General features: G+C 37.4%; 1 protein-coding gene across 1 annotated transcript; it reads left to right on the top strand.

Moving 5' to 3' along the window:
* Nucleotides 1-445: 445 nt before the first annotated feature.
* LOC134472433 (zinc finger protein 431-like) lies at nt 446-19,859 on the top strand. Its single transcript, XM_063233795.1, has 4 exons — nt 446-677; nt 11,111-11,237; nt 11,438-11,498; nt 13,044-19,859. Exons 1-4 carry the CDS (start codon nt 675-677, stop codon nt 14,581-14,583), a joined length of 1,731 nt encoding a protein of 576 aa, XP_063089865.1. The 5' UTR covers nt 446-674; the 3' UTR covers nt 14,584-19,859.
* Nucleotides 19,860-24,825: the final 4,966 nt, after the last annotated feature.

Genomic DNA, 24,825 nt, shown 5'->3' with positions numbered 1-24,825 from the left:
ATGCAACCACTGTGGAAATCATTGTGGAGATTCCACACAAACTAGGTCTACAGGTCCCACTCAAATCAGCTATTCCCCTCTGGGTATCGGCGCAAAGATTTAAAAACATCATATCACAGTGATATATGTGCACCCATGTTTATAGCAGCACAGTTTGCAGTAGCCAGATCTTGGATGGAATGCATGACTTCTAGCTTCCCAGGCAGGGGGTTATGCTGCTGAGCTAAAACCCTGGATCACATTTTTTACTTTTTATCTTTGAAATAAAATCTTTTTGGGGGAAAAAAACAAGGGCTGAGGTAAAGTCCTTTAGTGCAAATACCCATCGGAGGAGCTGACATCAACACTGCAGAAGATAGCCAGATTCAGAAGTTCCACAATCTTTCATTGGGGAACCACAGTTACAGGCTGGGTTTTTTTTTTTTTTTTTTTCCTGTAATTATTCTTGGTGGGGAAGGCGGGCAGGAGAGCAAGAGCCAATCAGTGCTGAAGAGGCGGGCTGTATGAACTGTCCAATCAGGCAGGCCAAGGTACGCGGTCTCTTCCGGTGTCATGGCATCTGTTGCTTGTCCTGAGCAAAACGCGGAGAGCTAGATTCTTGCTAGACTGCGTTTCGTGGCTTTAATTTGCTGTGTACTGCTTAGAAAGAACCTGGGAGACCTCCGAGCTCTGCAATGGTGACGTTATGGGATGGCAGCAGTGAAATGGGGTGGAAGCAGGTTGAGACCAGTTAGAAGTGGTGAGAAGGAGCTGTGCTGTCTAGAGCCTGCTTGCTTAGCTTCAGACCCTGAGGTCCTCTAAGGCTAACAGTGAATCCTCTGTCACTTTTACCTCTCCTTGGAGCCAGAACAGCTCTGGATCCCTAGAACGCTGTCGCCACTGTGACACCACCAGGCCACAGTGCCATTTTTGAAATCGCCTGCTGCCCTTACCCCTCCAACAGTCTGGGCTCAGGGAGGGGCGTGGGGAGACCCTGACTCCATTGTGGTTTCGAGCTGGGTGCAGCTGTATTACAGCTTATTAAGCTGGGTCTCTGCTCTCATTTCTCTCAGCAACAGATCTGGAAGGCAGAAGGTTATAAATGTCTGTGATGCAGGACCTCATAGCCACAACATTAAAACTGGACCCGTATCTTTCAACGTGTATTAAACTAAGATCAGAGTAGATCAAAGATGTATCTGATCTATCTGATCTGCTCTCCTTAAACTTGTGCTTTTTTGTATTTATACTGATCTCTAAATGTATAGTATGTTCTCGGATTTACATCCTCATGACAGGTGGTGGCAAATTCAAAGATGTGTAGTGATGTGCCTCAGTGGAGGGAGGTTTCCAAACACATGGTGAACTCCTTTTATCATACAAAACCATTCAAAAAACTTTCTGAACACACTTAATTATTTAGGAGACACTCCTGCTCATAGACTGTGTTTATGAGAACAGCCAGAGAGTTTTGAATTCTGAGAAAAATGAAGCAGATGTGAAAGTGCTAGCAAGGGCAGGGTAAAGTGTGCTTGCTAAGGACAAACTCAAGAAATGCCTGACTGTTACATCCTCATTGAAAAACGTCTAAACTTAGGCATTTGCATGGAAATATACATCTGATATCATCCTGAATTGCAAGGAATGTGGGTGTCATCTCTGAATAGACATGCTTTAATAGCTTGTTTGATCATAGACATTGTTTAAATATGGAAATTCTCTGCAGTGAACTTTACTAAATTGTGTAAATGAGAAGAACTAATTAGAAATTGTGCAGGGATATCAATAGTTAGGCACGAAGGGTTTTCTGCTTAGCATTGATCAGAGGAGCATGGAAAAGATGTGGAAGTGATTGGTGTGATGCAGGGTGCCAGTAGCTGGACATAGAACAGAGAGGGTCTTCACTGAAAGTCAGGCAGTTCTTAGAGTAGGTATAAAGATAAAGTTGTACTCTGATTAGTTCCATGAGATGAATGCTAGCTCTGGCAACAGTCTGTGTTCCTCATCGTTGTCCAACCATGAATTCTGTGTTCTATACTAATTTTGATTATCTCTAATTATGTCCCAGTGTCATTAAGGTGAAATTGGAATTTTATTTGTACCTGGGATCAAACTCATGACCTCGTGCTTGCCAGGCAGGCATTCATGCCGCTGAGCTAAATACCCAGCACTGAAAGTGTTTTCTGTATACTATGGAAGATAGTAACATTGTTCCTTGGAAAGTGTTGAATATTGTTGGAATTTTTCTATATTGTATGCCTATAATTTTTTAAAACAAACCAAAGGTGTCTTATGCAGTCACTTTTCAATTTCACTTTGTCTGAGGGGTGTCTCAGTCAGGGTTTCAGTATTTCAGACAGCTCTGTAACTTAAGCTAGCCCCAAACTCGAGGCAGTTCGCCTGCATCAGCCTCCCAAGATATATTTCTTATATCTGAATGGAAAATGATCACTTCGTGGCCCTGAGCTATAATTTGCAGCTTGGGCCTGGTTTCATTGTTTATACATTTTTACATAAAATTGTTTTTCATTAACATTTGAGTCATTATTTATATACCATATTTGATGTTATTTATGTTTTGTTCCATGAGACCAAATTCAAATATCAAAATGCTGCTTAAGTATATTAAGAACAAAGGACTCAATGGCCTAAATGAGATTTGAAGGGATATTATCTGTAGTCTATCAGAGTGATTGATGAGATATTTGTCTGCCTCTGTGCTTTGTGGATGCTGGTCCTGCAGGCTCCCACTGTGAGTGCTGCTTTAGAGACAGTGCACATGGATTCTTGCAGTGACTCAGTACAAGAATCAGTGCTCCTGTTTGTCTGTTACATTAGCAGTGAGTTGCAATATAGCATCAAAATTGCTGTCTCCAAAAATGTGTATATACACAAAATTAATGACTAAGACATGGATTTAAAATTTGAAGAATTCAGTCTCCATTCATCTGTTTTGAATTCATTTAGTTTAGTTTTATTGAGACAGCCTTTCTTTATGTATATCAGCTGGTTTTGAACCCCTATGGAGCCTACAATTGCCCTGACTTCACAGCATCCCTCCTGTCTCAGCCTCTTGAGTGCTGGGATTATAGATATGTGTTTTTTAAGCCTACAAAATATTGAGGCTTGGCACTGTAACTTAGCTGTACTGTAGCTTGGCATAATAGATGCCATTTTGAGCTTTGCATTTAACTAGTGCCCTGTATTTCACCCAGAAAAATGGAAAATCACTCTGGGTTGAAGTCCCAGGAGAAAAGCAAAATGAGCTGTACCCAAAGAAAAAAATTAACCTGCTCAACAAAATGAGCAGAATACAGCTGTCATTCAAAAATTATAAGAATCTAACTAAATGATTTCCAACAGGATGTTTTTGTGATTGTATCTTATAAAACATCTGTAACTTTTCAGTTCAGAGCCTCTCGTTTAGATCCTGAAATGGGGGTTGGGGTTCTGTATACAAGTGGTCCTGAGACCAGCTAATGAATTTCCACATTTCTCCATAGGGTTGCTTGGATTCCTATATTGTTGTTCACAAACTCAACTCAAGCTGTAGAAACCTTTACTGACACAAGCAAACACCAGGATAAAATGCCAGTGCCACTGAAATGAAAGAATAATAGTGAAAAGGAGAGGAGAAAAAAGACAAAACACCATGTGTTATAATGCCCACCTCTTTCCCCAGCAATGAAGAAGCTGAAACAGGAGAATGGCCATATACTCAAGGACAGCCTAAACTACACAGTGAGTGCAAGGCTGGCCAGAACTCCAAAGTGAGCCTAAGTCTTTGAATCATAAAAATAAAATGAAAAAAATAAATAAATAAACCACCAATGAGAGAGAAAGACTATTAAAAAACAAAAACAATAATAGAGCTGAGTGAAAGTTTTGACTTATCTGAAATGGGATTTATTGAATGATGCTGCAGAGGAAAGAAGGCCGTGTAGTGGCATCCAGGAGGCAGTGACAAAAACAGACTTAGGAATGGCACCTTTTGTGCTAAAGCACAACAGTGACCTCCTTCCTCCAAGACATCTGCAATTCACTAGACTGAGGACTTCTAAAAGCTCATGGAAATGTTAAACTCATGGCAAACAAGCTGCTTGAAATCCAGGCTTTGAAACTTGGCCTTTAGCAGACATTTCATATTCAAATTGAAATAGGAGAAATATAATCCTGCCCTGTTTTATGTTTTTGCTTGCCTCACGTTGAGGAATGAAGTCACAAACCAAAAGAAGTTCAAAATTTTTCATAGAAAAAGAGAATAGCCCTGAATTTTCATGAGGGGTCTTCAGTGTTTTGGCCACAGACCTATTGTCAGGGGTCATTTATACAGCAAAGTCACAATGTGGGTACAGTGTGGGTCTCAAACTACAATCAACCTATAAGCTTATCACTGCTTAACTAATAATATTCAGCAGGGGAACAAGTCACCCCTAAAAGGTATGTGGAAAGAGCCAAGGCATTTTGTGGGAACAATAGTCTAGTTGCTCTGGTCATTGAGTATGGTAATTGATGCCTATCAGGCCTTCCTGGAGGAGGTGGTAACTGTAGTACATTTCAAGCTGTTTCTTTTGTCTTCAGGAGCATGTAGACATTGTCACTGCATCTTCACCTTCAGGTCTGGCTTTCTTCAGCTGTGCCTGTAGAAGTGATTGCTGTATTTAGTTTTTTGCATTGACTCTTTGAGGTTCCAGTTCCTCTTGATTGTATATCAATTTCTGTCTACGTTGACATCCTTTACTGAAATCACAATACTATTTGAATGGATAAAGTGGTGTTTATACAATCAAAAATATTCATTAATAGAGGCCAGGGATTTAGCTTATCAGGCAGAAATGCCTGCTTGGAAAGTGCTAGGTTGTAACTTTGATCCCTGGTACCTAAAAAAAAGTAACTTAAACTTCAAGTAAAGAAAATAATTTCATTTGTGAAAGTGTAGATTTACAAAATTTATAACTAAATATGTCATTGGCAAATTAAACATTGTTAATAGTCATACTTAGTATCTGAAGTTTTGGGGGCTGGGATTTAGCTCAGTGGTAAAAGCAGCTCCCTGAAAACACAAGGTCATGAGATCAATCCCTTATACAAAAAAAAAAAAAAATTCACAGTTGTCAGTGACGCAGTACTATGAGGACATTTATTGAAATAGATACTTGTTAATTATTAGACTCAATGTTTCTTTTGTGGTCTACAAAATATCTACAGATAACATGGCAATTACAGTGAATGATATATTGTCCCCTATAGGATTGCTATTTTCAGAGTTGTGTTTATTTTTTGTTTTCCCACATACTTGAAAGATGAGGGGCTGGGGATTTAGCTCAGTGGCATGAGCACCTGCCTTGCAAGCAGGCGGTCATGAATTTGATCCCCGGTACCGGTAAAAAAAAAAAAAATTGAAAATGTTGACTGATGCTCAGTAGAAAATCTGTGATAATCATTTTTTCAATTTAATGATATATTTCTCTATATCCATTAAGAACATTGTATTTGCTGCAATTATTCCAAGTGAAATTGATAAACAATTCTTAAAGTTACAGGCAGCTGAGTTAGTTTGAAATACAGGAAGCCATACTGTGATATAGTGGAATGAAATTCCTGAACTTCTATGTCTGGTATGAGTTTGTGTTCTCTAAAATGGAAGAATAAATTTTAGGAACAACAGAAGTGAAGAGCAGAATATATTTATTGAGATATTGAGACAAAGAAAGTGAAAGTATTTTGCCCTAAATAGGATATTTTGGCAGTGGGATGTGGAACCAGGGGCCTTTTATCTTGAGGTCTCTTTCCCTCCCCTATGCAACTTACCTGTGGCCGGAAAAGAGTCTCAATCAGCTACTTGCATATCAGGAATGCCACCTTTAAGCACAACCCAACTCAAAAACTATATGTATGCCCCCCACACATTTCCAGAGGAAAATGCCAGACTCCCAGTGGTAATGGGATTCTCTCCAAGGTCTTAGAATAATGGTAATTTTTATTTTATATTCTCTTCTTTACTCTATCAAAAATCCTATCAGAAAGGTTCTGTCTGAAACAAACAGGAGGGATTCTGAGCCAGTAGCAAAGGACTCTGTATTTTCTAAGGACTCTATAGAGTAAAATCATGTGAGATATGTTTAAAGTGGGTTATATTACTGAAGTTACTGAGGAGGTAAATTAGCACAATAGAGAAGCATAAGATAAGAAATGTAACAGTGGCCTTTTATTTAAAGAATGTGGAGAGGAGCCCATAGCCACCAAGGCTTTGGCTTTTTTTTTTTTCTGACTGACTGTGGGGTTATGGGGTATATGTGAATTTTGACTGGATTGTAGTGCTTGGAGGGGACATTGATGTAATGCAAGAGGGTGATGGGAATTTTCTTTATGCCCTGGGAAAGAAAGAGGAAGTTGTAATCAAGGAAAAACCTGGAATTGGCATATGGGTAAGAATCCCTGATTTCACCTTCTTGCACCTTGAACTACCACCATGAGGTCTTGTAATTGTTTCTAGGGCAAAACTCAAGTACACCATTTGGTTTGAATGAAGAAATCAAAACAAAGAATTTTTGCTATCAGTCTTCCTCCATGGCTGGTGGTAAACCAATCATAAGAAATATTTTGTCATTTCATTAATGCATTTTAGATACCATAACCAAAATTACAGATCAGTTCACTTCCAGAAAACAGAAGCATCACTTAAAGGCAGGGATAAAGCCCTTCAATGCAAGTATCCCTGGAAAGGTGAGATCAATATTATAGAATACAAACTACTACTGATTTCTCTGACTTCAAGAAAGAGAAAATTTTATACTGATATTGCTATAGGGGAATGAATCTTCCAGTCTACCATGTCTGATATGAGTTTGTGTTCTCTAAAGTCAAAGAATGAATTTTAGGAACAACAGAGATTAAGAAAAGAACATACTTATTGAGAAAAAGAAAGCAGCCTGAGAGAGAGAGAAGGGGCCCTGAACAGGTTGCCAAACACTGTCATTTCTAGGGACCTTAATAGGCTAAAATCATGTGGTGATATGAGTTTAAGGTGAGGAAAACTAGGAACTCACAATACAGAGGGGCATAAGATGGGACAGAGCTATGGTAGCCAATAAGATTATAAGTTCAGGTAAAGTTGATTAAATTGGGAACAAAGGGCAAGGGAGTCACATAGAAAGCTGGTATTCTTAGGCAGCTGTGAATGTGCCCTTAGGGGTTTGGGAGGGTGAGTCCTGAGTTCATCAGGATGATAGAATTATTTAGAATATCAGGCTTTAGGATAAGGATACATTTCTTTCAATGATGACTTCTGACTTCCTCAGAGTGCTATGGAACTATTTAGACTGTCAATCCTTAGAATATGGATGAATTTGCCTATCATTTGTCTTGAGCCTAGGACTATAGCATGATATATCTAACTTCCCCATAGTTGCAATTTAACTGGCCACCTGCATGGGCTCCTTGGAGAACCTAGCCCTGTCTCATTGCCAATAATATTTAAATAACTCGGCTGCCTGTAACAGTATTGTTTGGAAAATTGATTACAGATGTTTTATTCTCCAGGTGAATGATCTGGGGATGACAATATGCAATGTATATACCAGTGTTGCCCCCTGATTGACATGTTTTGAAATTTATTTTTAGTTGATTTGTCCTTTTTTCCTTGAAATACAATGGATTTGGAAATTAAAAGCATGAGGTAAAGATCTTCAGTACAACACTCCTCTGTTGAGCTGAGTTCACTACTATAGAAGAATGGCAGCTCTAGAAGTCTCTGCACTGCAGTCTATCATTTGGGATCCTCTCTTGCAGGGAGGGGATCCTTTCCCTGTTTATTCTTGAGTCAGAAGGAGGGCAGTAAAGCAGTAATTAATCAGTGATGAAGGGGTAGGTTATATGAACTGTCCAATCAGGCGGGCCATTGCTGGCTGTGACTTCTGTCTCTTCTGATGTTTCAGCATGATTTACCTGTTCTGAGTACAATACTGGTAGCAAAATGCTTGCTGGATGTCATTTAGTACTTTCAAAGTCCTATGGCCTGATTAGCAAAGAACCTGAGAGACCCTGGAGCCATGGAATGGTGAGGTTTTGGATGGGAGCCCAGAAATAATGTGGATTGGGCGAATCCAGTTACAAGTGTTTAGGAGTAGTTCCAGTGTCTGGAGACTCAGGTATTTAGTTAGCTTCAGCTCCTGACATTCTCCAACATTGTTCGTGGTCATTTACTGTCCCTTTGGCCTCTTGCTGTTAGCAAGGGTGATTTGTTGTCCCCAGAACCCTGGCTTTACTATGACAGCAGCAAACTCAAGTATCATCTTTGAAATTCACTGCTGGCCTGGAAACTCCAGCATCTTAGGCATTGGAAGGAGCTTGGGAAGACCCTGACTCTGATGCTTTTTATAGCTTGTAGAGCACTAATGAGCTAGGTCTCTGCTCTCATTCATGTGAGCAGCAGATCTCTAAGGTCCAAAGTTTATTAATGTCTATAATGAAGGGCCTCATAGCCCCAATGGCTCAACTTAAACTTAGGCTTTTTAGTATTTATAGTGATCACCTTAATTTGTAGTATGTCCTCATATTCCCATCCTCATGACAGGTAGTGGCAAAGTCCTGAGAATTGAGAGATGTGTAATAATGTGCCTCAATGGAGAAAGGCTTCCCAAATACCTGGTGAAATCCTGTGTATTATACAGAACAGTGCAAAATAATTTCTGAACATAATTATTTACGTGGCACACCTGCACAGAGACCAAGTTTGTGAGAACAGCTATAGAGTTTTGAAGTCTGAGAAAAATGAAGCAAATACGAATGTGTTATCAAGCACAGGGTAAAAATTTGCGAAGGACAAATTCTAGAAATGGCTACCTGTTAAATCTTCATTGAAAAATGCCTAAATTTAGGCATTTGCATGGACATATACACGTGATATCCTTCTGAATGGAAAGGAATATGGGTGTCATCTCTGAATTAACAGCTGATTTAATAGCTTGTTTGATCATAGACAGCTTAAATATGGAAATGCTCTGCAACAGACTTTACTAAGTTGTGTAAAGGAGAAGACCTAAATAGAAAATTTGCAGGGATATCAATAGTTAGGCATGAAGGGTTTTCTGCTTAGGATGGAAAAGAGGAGTGTAGAAAGGATGTGGAAGTGATTGGTATGCTGCAGGGTGTCAGCAACATTCCATACAACCAAGAGGGTCTTCACTAAAAGTCAGGGAGTTCTTAGAGCAGGTATGAGGTTAAAGTTGGCTTATGATTTCTTTCTTGGGGTAAATAACACCAGCTCTGGCAAAAATCAGTATTCCACATCCCTGTGAACCCATGAATTTTGTGTTCCATACTTGAGATCTAATTTTGATTATCTCTAATTATGCCCCATTGTCATGAAGGTGAAATTTGAATTTTTTTTAAACATGCATCGAACTCATGACCTAGGCTTGCCAGGCAGTCTTTCATGCCACTGAGATAAATACCCAGCTCTGAAAGTGTTTTCTGTATAGTATGGAAAATATCCACATTGTTCCTTAGAAAGTGTTGAATATTGTTGGAATTTTTCTCTATTGTATGGCTATAATTTTTTAAAACAAACCAAAGTTGAATTATGCAATCTCTTTTCAAGTTTCACTTTTTCTGTAGGGTGTATCAGTCAGGTTTTCTCTATTTTAGAAAGCCCTATAACTTAGGATAGCCCAAATTTAAGGAAGAACTCCTTCACCAGCCTCCCAAGATATATTTCTTATATCTGAATGGAAATTGATCACTTTTTCACACTAAGGTATAATTTACAGCTTGGTCCTCGTTTCATTTTATACACATTTTTTTTAAATACAGCTGTTTTCCACTAACATTTGAGTTATTATTTATGTACCATATTTGATGTTATTTATGTTTTGTCCTATGAAACCAAATTCAAATATCAAAGTGCTGCTTAAGTATATTCAGAACAAAGAACTCAGTGGCCTAAATCAGATTTCAAGAGACATCATCTGTAGTCTATTGAAAGGGTTGATGAGATATTTTTTCTTGTTTTTTAATTTTGAAAGTGGTAAAATACAACAGAACAAGACAGAATAAGGCCAACTAAGATCGTACAGTGAAATTGGTACAGAACTTCACAGCAGGTTACTAGGATAAATGTAATAGGTATCACAGTATATTTTATTATGTTTATAATAGTGGTTCTTTTTACCACATATATCAAAGTGAGATGAAATACAGAACATTATAGAACTTATCAAAACAGAATATTGAATAGAGCAGTACCATTAATAAGAATAGAGCAAAACAGTAATAAAAGTATTTGCCTTCACAGAGATAGTAGAAGGAAGTTCCCCTTTTGCTATGGTCAACTTCCCAGGAGACACTCAGATTTCTGGATACCATTTGCAAATGGGGGTATCAGAGAAGAGGGCTAGGGGAAGTGGGATGTTTGATTCTAGGCCGTGCATCAGTAGGTTCACTATTGCTTATCAGGGAGGCAGGCCGGTTGTTTGGTTTCACAATGTCCTAAGTTCCAACATGGTGCAGATCTCAGGAGCTGCTGCTGGTTCTCCCCCTGGAAGGGCTGCATGTGTCACACTGCCACTGCTTACCAGGGAGGGATGTGCTTCCTTGGCTTCCTAGTCTATTGATGAGATATTTATCTGCCGCTGTGCTTTGTAGATGCTGGTCCTGCAGGCTTCTCACTGTGAGCTCTGCTTTAGAGACAGTACACAGTGAATCTTGCAGTGACTCAGCACAAGAATCAGTGCTCCTATTTGGCTTTTAAAATTAAGATTGAGTTGCAATCTAGCATCAAATTTGCTGTCTCCAAAAATGTGTATATACACAAAATTAATGACCAAGATATGGATTTAAGATTTGAAGAAATCAGTCTCCATTCAGCTGTTTTGTTTGGTTTTATTTGTTTAGTTTTGTTTTGTTTTATTGAGACAAGCTTTCTGTATGTATATCAGCTGGATTTGAACACCCTATAGAGCCTAGAATTGACCTGACTTCACTGAACCCATCCTATCTTAGCCTTTTGAGTGCTGGGATTATAGCTATGCACCATCACACTTTGCTTTGATTAAGTTTTTTGAGGGAATTTAAGATATCCCAGACCTGGGGTCTCAACCTTCCTTTGAGAAATACATGTATGAACCTTTAGGAGGTGGTGACCTTTGAAGATGTGGCTGTGAACTTCAGCAATGAGGAGTGGACTTTGCTGAGTCCATCCCAAAAGAAGCTCTACAGAGATGTGATGGGTGAAACGTTTAGGAACATGGCGGCTATAGGTAAGGATGACATCTTTTTGTCACTCATACTATCAGAATATTGTTTGTTCCTCATCAGTGCTGTTTCATTAAAAAGAATGTGAAAATATTTTTGAAAAATAGATCATATCTGGTCACATTATATCATAAATCTAATCAAAATCTATTAATTTGTATGTATTACTCTAATGAGTCCTGGTCTTTCTATGTCTACAATTCAGGAGGACTTGGGGATGTCCAGGAAGCTGAAAATGAATGCAAAATTTACTGGAGATACTTAAGGTAATTCACACTCACAAGGAAAAGGAATGTTCCTGAGTAATTAGTGAGTAAGCAGAAAAATGACTGCCAAAGAAATGAGGCACCATTCAATTTAATGTCAGTAATATTCTCAAAAGATGTATAAGCTGGGGCATGTATAATGAGGCAACTAAGTCATGAAAATATATGATATTGCATATAGATGTGAATGAAAGGCATACACTTTGAGTTATGATGATATCCTGCCTTCAGTTTACCTACCCATATATACATGTGAATACAACACATTCATTATCTAAACATTGCTAAGATTGCTGTAGAATTTGAAGTAAAACTGAGTGCTCATGTTTCCAAGCAATGCTGCAGGGAATCAGCCACTCTGATTAAAATTCTTAGTAGGCTGGTGGAATGTTAAGTGCATTCATTCTGAACATCAGTATGCAGTTGTCTCTAGAAGTTGATCCCTCATACTTCTCCTTGATATAATTTTAAAATGCAAAATCTGCATAAAATACAGTTACATGCTTACTCATATACAAAGCAGATCAAGTAATAACAGATCAGGCCTTGAAGAAACTTAGTTATGTATCACTGGATTTGTGGAGAAGGAAAATTTTAATAGACTCTGTGTGATTGTGCATTCTTGTAAACACAGCACCCTAGGAATCAGATTTTTCAGAATGCCAAATTCAAGTTCAACTTAACACCTTAATGATCAGTGAAAATGTCTTAAAATAAATAAAAAAGCTAGAGATTTTATTCTAATACCTGTTGTTCATTACCAGCATGGAAAAGAAAAAAATGTGTTATATAATATCAAAAAACAAATAATATAATGTCATTTGCCATAAGAAATATGTGAGTATTTCTCCCGTCAATTCAGTGAAATAGCTCAGCTATAAAACCCAAAAGGTCACAGTGTTTCTTTTAGATGAGAAACCAAAATATAAATAGTGGAATGAAATGAAAGAGAGTTGATAGAGAAAGGTAAGCCTGACAATTTGGAGAAGGGAATTACAGGTTAAGGACAGAAGGGAGAATAGAATGGGGAAACATATCAGAATGATCAGTATGTGCTACACACATGTACCCATGCCCAAAGTGAAGCTAAATATTCTGCATTTCAAAAGGTACCAACTTTTAAGATTCCCAAATGTATACCACGGTTTTGGGAATGGTTGTTTTTAACATATCTTACAAGGCATTCCGTTGCTTCATTGTCAGAATTTCTTAGCAGGCATTAAAAACAGAACTTGACATTAATGCAGTCATTTATACAGAGACCCATTCCAATGTGATTTTTTTCTTTTTTTAATTTTATGTAAGGAAAGACTAAACAAAACAAAATAAGTAGAAATAATACTGTTTTCAAAGTGAAAATAAACAGTAAAAAATCACAAGATGGTGATTACATATGGAGCTCATACAAAGAGATAATCAAGTTACAAAAGTGAAACATATGAAGTGGGGATTCAAACAGCAAGACTGCAAACAGTTTTGTTCAACTCTCCAACAAAATGTTATTAATATGGTTATCAACCATATATGTGATTTTTTTCTTTACAGAAATGACAAGCTAGGGAAATCTTATGGACATACATCTTGGAATCACTGTAAAGAAGAATTCTGTTTTATTGCAGAAGGTAATGTGGGTGTGAAAGAAACAGAAACACACCACAATGTTCAGATCCATGAAAAATATTGCAATGGTGGGAAACCCAATTTATGTAAGCAGTGTGGGAAAGGTTTTACCACACATGGAATATGTAAGAAACATGAAAGAATTCACAGAGTAGAGAGACCTTACATATGTAACCAACATGGGAAAGCTTTTACAACATGTACATATTGTCAAGAACATGAAAATTTTCACTCTGGAGAAAAACATAATAAAAGTAAGCACTGTGAGAAAGCTTTCAGCACACATACTTATTGTGTAATTCATGAAAAACTTCAAACTGGGCAGAAATCATATATATATAGCAAACATGGGAATGCTTTCAGCAATAACATTAATTGTCAAATACATGGAAATATTCACGCTGGAATGAAAGCCTATGTATGTAAGCAATGTGGAAAAGGTTTCACCCAACGAGGAAATTGTGAGAAACATGAAAGAATTCACACTGGAGGGAAACCCTATGTATGTAAGGAATGTGGGAAAGGTTTTACCACACATGGAAGTTGTAAGAAACATGAAAGAATTCACACTGGAGAGAAACCCTATGTATGTAAGCAATGTGGGAAAGCTTTTACAACACATGGAGACTGTAAGAACCATGAAAGAATTCACAGTGGAGAGAAACCCTATGTATGTAAGCAATGTGGGAAAGCTTTTACCACACATGGACAGTGTAAGAAACATGAAAGAATTCACAGTGGAGAGAAACCCTATGTATGTAAACAATGTGGGAAAGCTTTTACCACACATGGAAGTTGTAAGAAACATGAAAGAATTCACACTGGAGAGAAACCCTATGTATGTAAGCTATGTGGGAAAGCTTTTACCACATGTGAATCTTGTAAGGATCATGAAAGAATTCACACTGGAGAGAAACCCTATGTATGTAAGCAATGTGGGAAAGCTTTTACAACACATGGATATTGTAAGAAGCATGAAAGAATTCACACTGGAGAGAAACCCTATGTATGTAAGCAATGTGGGAAAGTTTTTACCAGACATGAAGAATGTAAGGTACATGAAAGAATTCACACTGGAGAGAAACCCTATATATGTAAGCAATGTGGGAAAGCTTTTACTACACCTGGAGGTTGTAAGAACCATGAAAGAATTCACAGTGGAGAGAAGCCCTATGTATGTAGGCATTGTGGGAAACCTTTTACTACACATGGAGGTTGTAAGAAACATGAAAGAATTCACACTGGAGAGAAACCCTATGTATGTAGGCATTGTGGGAAAGCTTTTGCAACACATGGAGATTGTAAGAATCATGAAAGAATTCACACTGGAGAGAAACCCTATGTATGTAAGCAATGTGGAAAAGGTTTCACTGAACCTGGAAATTGTAAGAAACATGAAAGAATTCACACTGGAGAGAAACTCTATGTATTTAAGGAATGCAAGAAAGCTTTTACCATATCTTGAAAGTGTAAGCAACATTAAAGAATTCACACTGGAGAGAAACTCTATGTATGTAAGCAATGTGGGAAAGCTTTTATCACACATGGAGATTGTAAGGAATGTGAAAAAATTCACACTGGAGAGAAACCCTATGTATGTAAGCAATGTGGGAAAGGTTTTACAACACATGGATATTGTAAGCAACATGAAATAAGTCACACAGGAGAGAAACCCTATGTATGTTAGCAATGTGGAAAAGGCTTCACCCAATCTGGACATTGTAAATAATATGAAGAAATTCACACAGGAGACAAACCCTATGTATGTAAGCAATTTGGAAAAGATTTCACCCAACCTGGAAATTGTAAGCCACATGAAAGAATTCACACTGAAGAGAAAACCTATATGTAAGGAATATGGGAAAGCTTTTACCACATGTAGACAGTGTAAGCAACATGAAATAAGTCACATACGAGAGAGATCCTGTGTATGTCAACAGTGTTGAAAAGGTTTCACCCTATCTGGAAATCGTAAGTAACATGAAAGAATTCACACTAAAAAACCCTAAGTATGTAAACAATGTGGGAGAGCTTTTACCACATGTGCACAATGTCAGAGACATGAAAGTATTCACACTGGATAGAAACCCCTTGTATGGAAGCAATGTGAGAAAGCTTTTACCAACGTGAACATTGTAAGCAGCATGAAAGAATTCACACTGGAGAGAAACTATGTATATAAACAATGTGGGCCAACTTTTACCACATGTGGACAATGTAAGAGACATGAAAGAATTCACACTTGATAGAAACCTTAGGTATGTAAGCAAGTGCAAAAGCTTTTACCACACATTGGCAGTGTAAGAAACATGAAATAATTCACAATGGAGAGAAACCCTCTGTATGTAAGCAATGTGGGGAAGTTTTTACCCAACAGGACATTGTAAGCAACATGAAAGTTCACACTGAAGATAAACCCAGCGTATACAAACATTCTGAAAATGGTTTCAGCACTCTAACATATTGCATAATGCATGAAAAACTTCAAACGGGTCAGAACACTTAGATATGTAAGGAACGTGGGAAAGGTTTCACCAGAAACATTCATTGTCCAATACATGAAAAAATTCACATGGTTGAGAAACTCTATGCATGTAAGGAATGTGGAAGAGCTTTCACCACACATGGATATTGTAGAATACATCAATGACTTCACATTGGTGAGAAATCCTGTTATGTAAATAATCTGGCATAGCTCTTACCACATATAGTCATCGCAAAACACATCAAAGAATTCATACTGGGAAGAACCACTGGCTATGTAAGCAAGTGGAGACACTTTCAGCAGCCTGAGTGAAAGTGAAATACATGAAGAAACACACTGCAGATAAATCCAATGTTTTATGGGAATACTGTCAGCACACTGGATGATTGTTACATATCTAAAAGAGCTCACTGGGCAGAAATCCTATGTGGATTAACAATGCTAGCAATACAGTAGTCCATAGTTGGTTTTTTGTTTGTGTTTTTTTTTTTTTTTTCCTTTTTCATTTTTATTAGTACTGGGGATCGAACTCGCGACTGTTTTTGCAAGGCAGGTGCTTATGCCGCTGAGCTAAATCCCCAGCCCCCCATAGTTGTTTTTAAATACATAGAAAAGGCATCACTCATCAGACTCTTTAGATCTATGTTTACTTTAAAAATCCCAAGGAGACCTGAAGAAATAATCAATAGAGAATTTTGATGTCAATATTCCTTCACAAATTATCTAGAAATGACAAATATGATGTGGAGCTCTCAAGTACACATGTTGTACAGTTTTCAGTTAATCACTTGTACCTCTCTAGATTTTGTAGTGTCTTTGTGCTTCAACATGGCATCTTGTAATTAAATATGGTGAACTGAAATGTGCTTTTCACTTTCAAGCATGGATAGTGTCTATGTACTTAATGCTTGTCTTTAAAACTTAATTTTTATTTTTTTGGTGAATTGTAATGTTTTTTATTTAAAGCAAAAAATGGAAAAATGGGTAGAAATAATACAGAATTTCAGAAAAATAAATAGTAAGAAGTCACTAGATGATAAGTTACATATTGTCATCTTAGAAATAGTTGTTCAAGTTACAAAATTAAAGCATACCAAGTGACATTCAAATAGTGACACTATGTACATTTCACCTCAATGGTCCAACAAAAACTTAGTAATATGCTTATCTGTCCTACACATTTGTTTTTTTTAATCTTAAAGAGGTAAGATTAAACATGACAAAACAGAACAGAACAGTTCATAATAAAACAAGTTAAGGAAACACAGATTTCAAAGCAAGGCCACTGGAGATGTTCACTGTCTATCCTTCCAAATAGTTGTTCTGAGCATCACACACCTTGAATATATACTGAACATTATAGAACTAATCAAGTAAATACTGGATGATGAAGGCTTTTTCGGTCTTCAAGACCTGATATTGGGGAAATCAACAATGACTACCATACTGTTTTTCATTCACTTTGTAGTAGCTGTCTTTATCTCTATGTATGCTGAAACTGAACATAAGAGACTACACTAATATCACTATGAACAGTGAATAATAGTTTCCTGAGAAGGAGAAAGGTGAGGAATTGCCTAAAAAAAGAAGGCAGGGTACATTGTTAAAAGTGTAGATTTAAATGCTACAGTAGTCTTACTGCTCTGTTTAGTTTGATTATATTTTGTTTTGGTCTGTCTACTCATATTAGATTTGAGAGCACAGACAGATAACCCCAAAATAGCAGGTTATACCATGGTAACTATCCTTAATTTCCTATTAACTTAAACTGAAAGCCTGTATTACTTAAATTGTCTTACTATGACTGATCTTATTTCAAGCTGGTTTGTCTGAATGCTATTTTGCCTTGACTGATTTTATTCACATTTGATATATCAAGTTTAAGTGTAGAGGCAACTACTCTGATGTAACAATGTAAAGATATCCATTCCAGTTTTGATTATTAACTGCTTTCAAGTCCTACAATGTCTTCAAAGTTGTGTTTTTATAAAAATAGCAATGCAATGCTATGCTTAATAATATAAGGCCTGATGATGTGGACAATTCTTTTGAAAATAAGAAAAAACATAGTAACTACTGTACATCACCTTATATTGTCATCTTATATGTCTTTTTCATATCATGTTTTTCTAGGAATTTGTTTTGTTGTCTTGTGTTGATCTGTTTTTGCCCATAATACAGAAAAAAATAGATATACATGTCAAAATTCATGCATGGGAAAAAGTTCTAAACTATTTATGGAACAAATTATATAATACATGATGTAATGAACAGATACTCTGAAGAAGAGACACTAAGAAACCCAATGCTAATTCTGTAGCATTATGATATAAAATCGAGCAATACCAATATTCACTGTTCAGAGTGATAATAGTCTATTCTCTTATTTTTTTGGTGAGTTGTAATTTAAACACTGCATTTCCTTTAATCTTTTGATGCACATGCTTCATTTTCTCTTTCATAAATGGTGTTTCTGAAGTTGATGAAATATTTGGCATTATAATATACATTTTAGAGCCTTAGAGCATGTCTTTTTGACAAAGCTGTGTTCTTTTCACATAACTTGTACATTAATGAATGTTATGTTTTTCATGTTGTGATGACATACCTGCAGATTTCCTAACATCACTAGATATCATACCATGTACATTACATTACCTGATTTTCTTTCTCACTGGAGCCAATATTTGTCTTTTAAGTAAGCCTTTGTTTTCCTAAGGATCAGAATTTTACCTGTTATGTTTATATTACATCTTTATTTTGCTATTAAGTTTTCCCCACATGTATCAAAAGTAAACCATACCACTGTGAATTTCTGATTGCCCCAGACTGACAGAACCATAACTTGTCTCCAAAAGCAAATCACAAAATATATTAATATTTGAAGAAATTATAAAATGTGGTAGGATTTATGAGGAACCATACTTTGAAAGGAATTTTTCTTGTGGAGTTGTTTTGGGAAAATGGTTGTTACTTAATGTATGATGGAAATACCTTTATTTTATTACTTGTTGCTGTGAACACATTATATATTTTGTAATTATTACTGCTTTCCCCTAAAACACTGTTACTCACCTGTTGTGTAATCACCACTAAAACTATATCTATTTTGTACCTGAATTACCTGATATACTTCACAAAGTAAAAAGCACTGTAAAGTACATTGTTCGCCTCTGTGCACTACAGCATGTGGCCAGATTCCCTGCAGCACATTTCTGCTTATCATCAACAAGAAAATTTGGAGTTTGTATTTCTATTCCAGCTAATAATAGAATGCTGAATCTATAAGACATATATCCTGAGTACATGCACTTTTTCATTTTACAATGAAAATAAATCTTGGTGGTACTGTTGATGCCTGCTTGTAATCCTAGCACCTCAGAGGGCTTAAATTAGTGGAAGAGAATGTTGAGTCCAGCCTACACAACTTAGTGTGACCCTGTCTCAAAACATATCTTCAAGTTCTCCAGATATAGTTTAATGCTTCAGTATTCCTTTCCTCCCAGGTGTAACATTTTTAATACTCACAATTACACATCAGTAGTTGTCTTTTATCACTTGGCCACCTAGCAGTGATCCCCGAGCATCACTTGGGAAGCAGATTTATTTATGCAGTGACCATCCTGAGCATCACTGGGACAGTTGTCAATTTAACCCATTCATTCTTGTATTGAATACAGTAGAATTGTAATTTTTATATTCTTTGTTGTTTTATAAAAACTAACAAAATGTGGAGCTCAGGATTTAGCTCAGTGCTATAAGCACCTGCCTTGCAAGCAGGCAGTCATGAGTTCAATCCCCAGTACTAATAAAAAAAAAACTAACAAAAAGTATGCAATTTTTGATCATCTTGTATGTAAATAGTTGCATTGGTAAGGAGTTACCTACAAAGATCAGGCTAAATGTGATTTCTTTAGTCCCAGCATCAGGAGAGGATGAGATGGTATGATCATGGCTTTGAAGCTGACTGTGGTAGGCAACTGCTAGATGATTTAGCAGAGTGTGTGGCAGATGTTTTTATACCTGCATTTGAAGTTTGAGAAATAAGTAAGTTGAGGTCAAGTATATGAGTGTAGAATAGGATAAAAAATTTATTAGTGCAAATCATGATTTTTTTCCTCAGGAAATGTACTTATCATGGTAATTTGTGCATGAGTCTCAAATATGCTTGTATTAGAGTAAAGCATAGTGAGAGATGAATGAGCCAGGCATTCCATGTTCTAAATGTAGAGGGATTAAAACAAACTTTTTCTTAATGCTTTGCTGGTGTTTTGTGTAGAAATTAAGATACAGTGACAAAACAAGCAAAAAGGATTATATAAGATTTTAATACTCTTGCACAAACACAGAAGCCTGAAAAAATAGTCAAACAAAAAGGAATGAAGAAATAACCTACAGAATGAAAGAAATTTTGCCTGTTACTCCCTGACAGCTAGCATGTAAAACCACTGGGAAAGTGAAATTAATACACACTTTTCAGAATAGGTACAAATTGCCAAGAAATACCTGAAGAAATAGTGAACATTTTTGCTCAATAGAGAAATGCAAATAGGGACACTATCTCATTGCAGAGAGAACAAATCACCACAAGATCAAAAGAATGTTCTTGAGACTGCAGGAGAAAAGGAAATATTTATCCTTTTTGGTGGAAATGTAAGTAATTAGTTCAACCACTACTGAAATCAGTGTTCAAAGTATTCAAAAGACTAAATGTAGTAAGTCCATTCAGTGCAGTGCTTCCTTTCATGGGTCTCTGCCCCAAAGAGTTAAGGATATATTACATTGATTCATGCAGATTCCTGTTTACTGCAGCAATAGTCACTTTTTCTGTGGAGAGCAGCAGCAAGCACTGTTCTGTCAGCCACCAAATACCAATGATGAACAATTAATACGCATCAGTGTAATCCATTTAGTACATGATGTGATTTTTTTAATGAAATGGGCTCTAAGTTAGGTTTTCCTAGTAGACTACAGGTAAAAATACACATGATAATCATGGTAATGTAGCAAGGCCATCACTATTGTACTATTACATTCATTAGATTTGATCTATTTGTCTTTTTGAGGCAGCATGTTGCCATGAAGTTCAGGCTGGCTTTCAGATCACTTTGTAACCCTGAGTGATCTCAAAAAATTCTTCTGTGTAAGCCTCTCAAGTACTGGGGTTACGTGCATGTACCTTCAGGCCTGGTTTGATTTGGTATATTTGTCCTGGCCTGTGGGTAATTCCACGGAGACCCTAGAGGGTGAGTTGGGTTCAAAAGGAACATGAGACACAAGGACGGAGACCAGATGAAGAAGTCTGATCAAGTCTTGTTTATTCAAGGAAGGAGTATCAAATATATAGGGTATTGAGGGGGAAGGATTTGGGTTCTGAGATGTTAGCAGGTAACTTAGCAACAGTGGCAAGACTGAGGGGTATAGGTCAATTCAAATTTCCCACACAGAGTCTCATAAGGTCGGCTGATTAGCATAATCCCTTAATGAGCTAAACAAACTAGTTAGGCAAAATGCTGCTTAACTACCAAACTTAACTCCTAGTGGGAGTTAAGGTGGTGCAGCCTGCAGATATAAGCTGGCAGCCAATTACAGGGCTTCCTCCAGGTCCCCCTTTAAAATATAAGAGACTGCATCCTTGTGGAGACTGTACCTGTCTTGGGTCAGGTCACTTCCACAGTGGGGGCCAACCTAGCCTTACCCATCATTGGAAGGCAGGGCAGTGAGAGGCTCAATTCCTGTCTTAGCTTAATGTTGGCATCCCACATGAGGCCCAGTTACCTGTCTCTGGCTATCCAGGATTTTACACCCAAGCAAGATAGATGGAGTGGGCAGCATACTTTAACAAAGCATTATCATAATACAGTTTTGCAGACTCCACATCATTTTCTCTATCAGCCATTCTAAACCTGTGGTAATGGACCTGAACAGGTTGCATTTTTATGGCATCCACCTGTTGTTTGACAAAAGCCATCAACTTATTCTCAGAATCCCAAGAGACAGGATTCAGGCTGTCAGTTCCATCATCTGAAAAAATAAAGCTGCAAAAAAATCTCTCAGGGATAATTTTTTCCCCTGGAGTAATCTGTAACATTATCCTCTATTTGATGTATTTGTTTAACCAATCGTTGTGGCAGCCATCTCACAGATTTCATCTCTTTAGAGTAAATGCGTACTGATCCTCATATCCAGATAAGGACTGGGTCTGGACCATGCCATGAGTTAGTCAAGGGGTCTCTCTATAGTACAGAAGCAAATTGCTTTTGTATTTCAGTATGCCAAAAACAGGTGGCTGCTGATTGTCCAGTAGCATCCAGATTTTAAAATTAAGGCTGAATAAGGCATGAGATAGAATATTTTTAGGTGTCCCCCTTGTGGGGTACCATTGCCCCTTTTTTATTTTATCAACAGTGAGTTTTAGGCAGAGATGTGCCCTTTCAATGATGCGTTGACCTTGAGGGTTATAAGGTATGTCTTTATATGATGAATATTAAGATGTTGACAGAATGGGCAAAGGCAGAACTAGCATAGCCTGGACCATTATCAGTCTTTAACTGATGTGGGCATCGCAAAACTGATAAGGTAGTTAACATATGGCTAATAACATGTTTGGTAGCTTCACCAGTTTGGGGAGAGGCATAAATGAAACCACTAAAGATATCTATAGTTACATGAACATATTTAAGATTGCTGAACTCGGGAATATGGGTGACATCCATTTGCCATAATGCATTGGGGATAAGTCCTCTAGGATTAACCCCAAAGTGTGAACTGGTACGTGCATGGTACAAGAGGGGGCAATTTTTTTACTATCTTTCTGGCTTGTTCTCTAGTGATCTTGTGCATAAGACGGAGGGTTTGGGCATTGAGATGGTGTAATTGATGACTCTTTTGTGCTGAAGTAACATTGTTACCATGATCACTGGAGCTAACATTCGCTAAAGTACAAAGGAGAGTTTGTGGTCAAGTGGCCAGGGCTGCTGCATGATTACCATTGGCCAGAGATCCTGGTAACCCAGGGTGAGCATGTAGATGTCTGATAAAAACAGGGCAAGTTCTTTTTATAATAAGCAACTGTATTTGCCTAAACAGTTCTGCAGGGCTGGAGGCTGTTTTGATTTGGCCAGCTGTTTCTAGCAGGGTCACAGAGGATACAATATAAGTGCTGTCAGTATACAAATTCATGAATAATCTTAGTGCGTACTATTGTTATTCCAACCCACCATCAAGTGTGGCTCTAAGAATATACTGCTGCTGTGGACGCACAAGCTATAAATAATTTAGATTGCAATATTCCTATAGGAGCTACTGAATTATGCTGAGACAGGTTTTTCAGATATTTGCCAATAAGTTCATTGCCACCCACAGGCTATTATCCTCAAATGGCTCAAATTGCTTTAAAACCATGAAAAAGACTCCCTGAAGCAGTGGACACACAAGGTTCCTTTAGTACTATTAAACAGAAGGCCACTGAATCTTTTAATGACTTTATAGAAAGATTAAGTTAGGCTATTGAATGTCAGTTGAAAAACATGGCAGCAGCCTCTATCTTGGTAAAGCAATTAACATATGAAAATGCAAACCAAGACTACAAAAATGCTTTAAAAGATGTTTCTATGAATCCTGACACTGCTTTGGGATTCCCTGGTATGTTTTAGATGGTTCCTGCTACTTTTCATGATCCTTTACCTCCTGGGACAGCTGGCCTAGTTCTTTCCTGTTCACATGCATCAAAAAAGAGTCACTTTTGTGATTCCTGGTGTCACTGATGCTGATTATACTGGCATATTGTCAATTCAATTGTGATATCGCTTACCCATCCAACTAAATGTTTCTGAGTCTGTAGCCCAACTAATTGTCTTGCATTATGTCTCCTCAAAAACTTGTGATGTTACTCTTGGAAATCAAGGATTTGGCTGCACTGTGGTGGCTACTGCTATTTCCTGGGGAGATGCATGCCCAAGCCTCTCTTTAACTATTGACAATCTTTCCTTTTGAGGTTTGCTACACACTGAAGCTGATGACTATGTTTTATTCCACTCACCTGGAAATACTTTATTTCCCATTGTCAGTGCTATTTCCTCTCATCTTTTGAGGATGCACTCAAACACTTACATTCCTTGGAATTGATTTAATTGATATTGACTTACCACTTACCAAGGCTAACTTTTCCTTTTTACTGTCCTCTGCAAAATGCAGGGTTGGATATTTAGCTTAACCTGCATAATTACCTGCCTGCCTTGAAGCTTTCAGTCATGAGTTAGTACCCTGGTACAAAAAAAAAAAAAAAGGAAAGCCTCTGCAGGTCACTTTGGCTGAGTAAATTGGTTCCATTTCTTTCCATATGCCCCATAATCCTTATTTCTCTCAATTTACCCTACTTCCCTTTTCTCTTCAGTTTTTTTGATTTGTACCCTTTAAAGAGTGCCCTCATTATCTTCAGTGATGGACCCCCCATCATGAATCTGTGACATATTTTGTTTATAATACTTGGAAACACCTGTATTCACTACCACCAACCTCCTGTCAATGTAGTGAGCTGTCTCCTGTTCTTGCTTTGGAAGTTTTATGATCCGAAGTCCTTAACATAGTTACTGATTCTATATGTACATAGTGTTATCCTACACTAATCTTCTGTTGCTATCTCTCCTATGGCAATATATTCACAATTAGTGTCTCATTTTTACATCTACAGCCTACTCCTTGCCCTCTGCATGCCCCTCTTTTTCTTTTAGTTATATGTAGTCATGAACCCCTACCTGGTTTTTTATAAGATAATGCTATTTCTGATCAAGTATGGCAAATTCACTACCCTCTTTTTTTTGGGTAGCATCTTTGTGAGGCAGGTTCTCTCTATGCAGTTCAGGCTGGCCTTCGGCTCATTTTGTATTCTACCCTCTTTGAGATAACATTTAAAAAAGAACTGCGTTTTTTTCATCAATATGTTTGTTTCTTGCATAAATTTTTTCACATTCCACTTTCTGAAGCTAAAGCTTTTATTTCCACTGGTTTACATTGTGCTGCCATGCCTCACTCTTTTCCCTGTGATGCTGTCAACTCTCATGACCTCTGCTCCAACGAATCTTGGTAAACATGCCACACACTCTTCTTCCTTAAAACTTTTTTCATTTATTCATGTTTTTCACTTTACAGTGTCTTTTACTTCGTGAAGTATATCAGATACTCCAGATACAAAATAAACATAGTTTTAGAGGGGATTTCACA

The sequence above is a fragment of the Cavia porcellus genome, unplaced genomic scaffold, assembly GCF_034190915.1.
Source record: "Cavia porcellus strain 051 isolate PalLab524CR breed Dunkin Hartley unplaced genomic scaffold, mCavPor4.1 scaffold_23, whole genome shotgun sequence".
In the NCBI taxonomy this organism is placed as follows: domain Eukaryota; kingdom Metazoa; phylum Chordata; class Mammalia; order Rodentia; family Caviidae; genus Cavia; species Cavia porcellus.
This window is presented reverse-complemented; position numbering and strand designations above follow the sequence as displayed.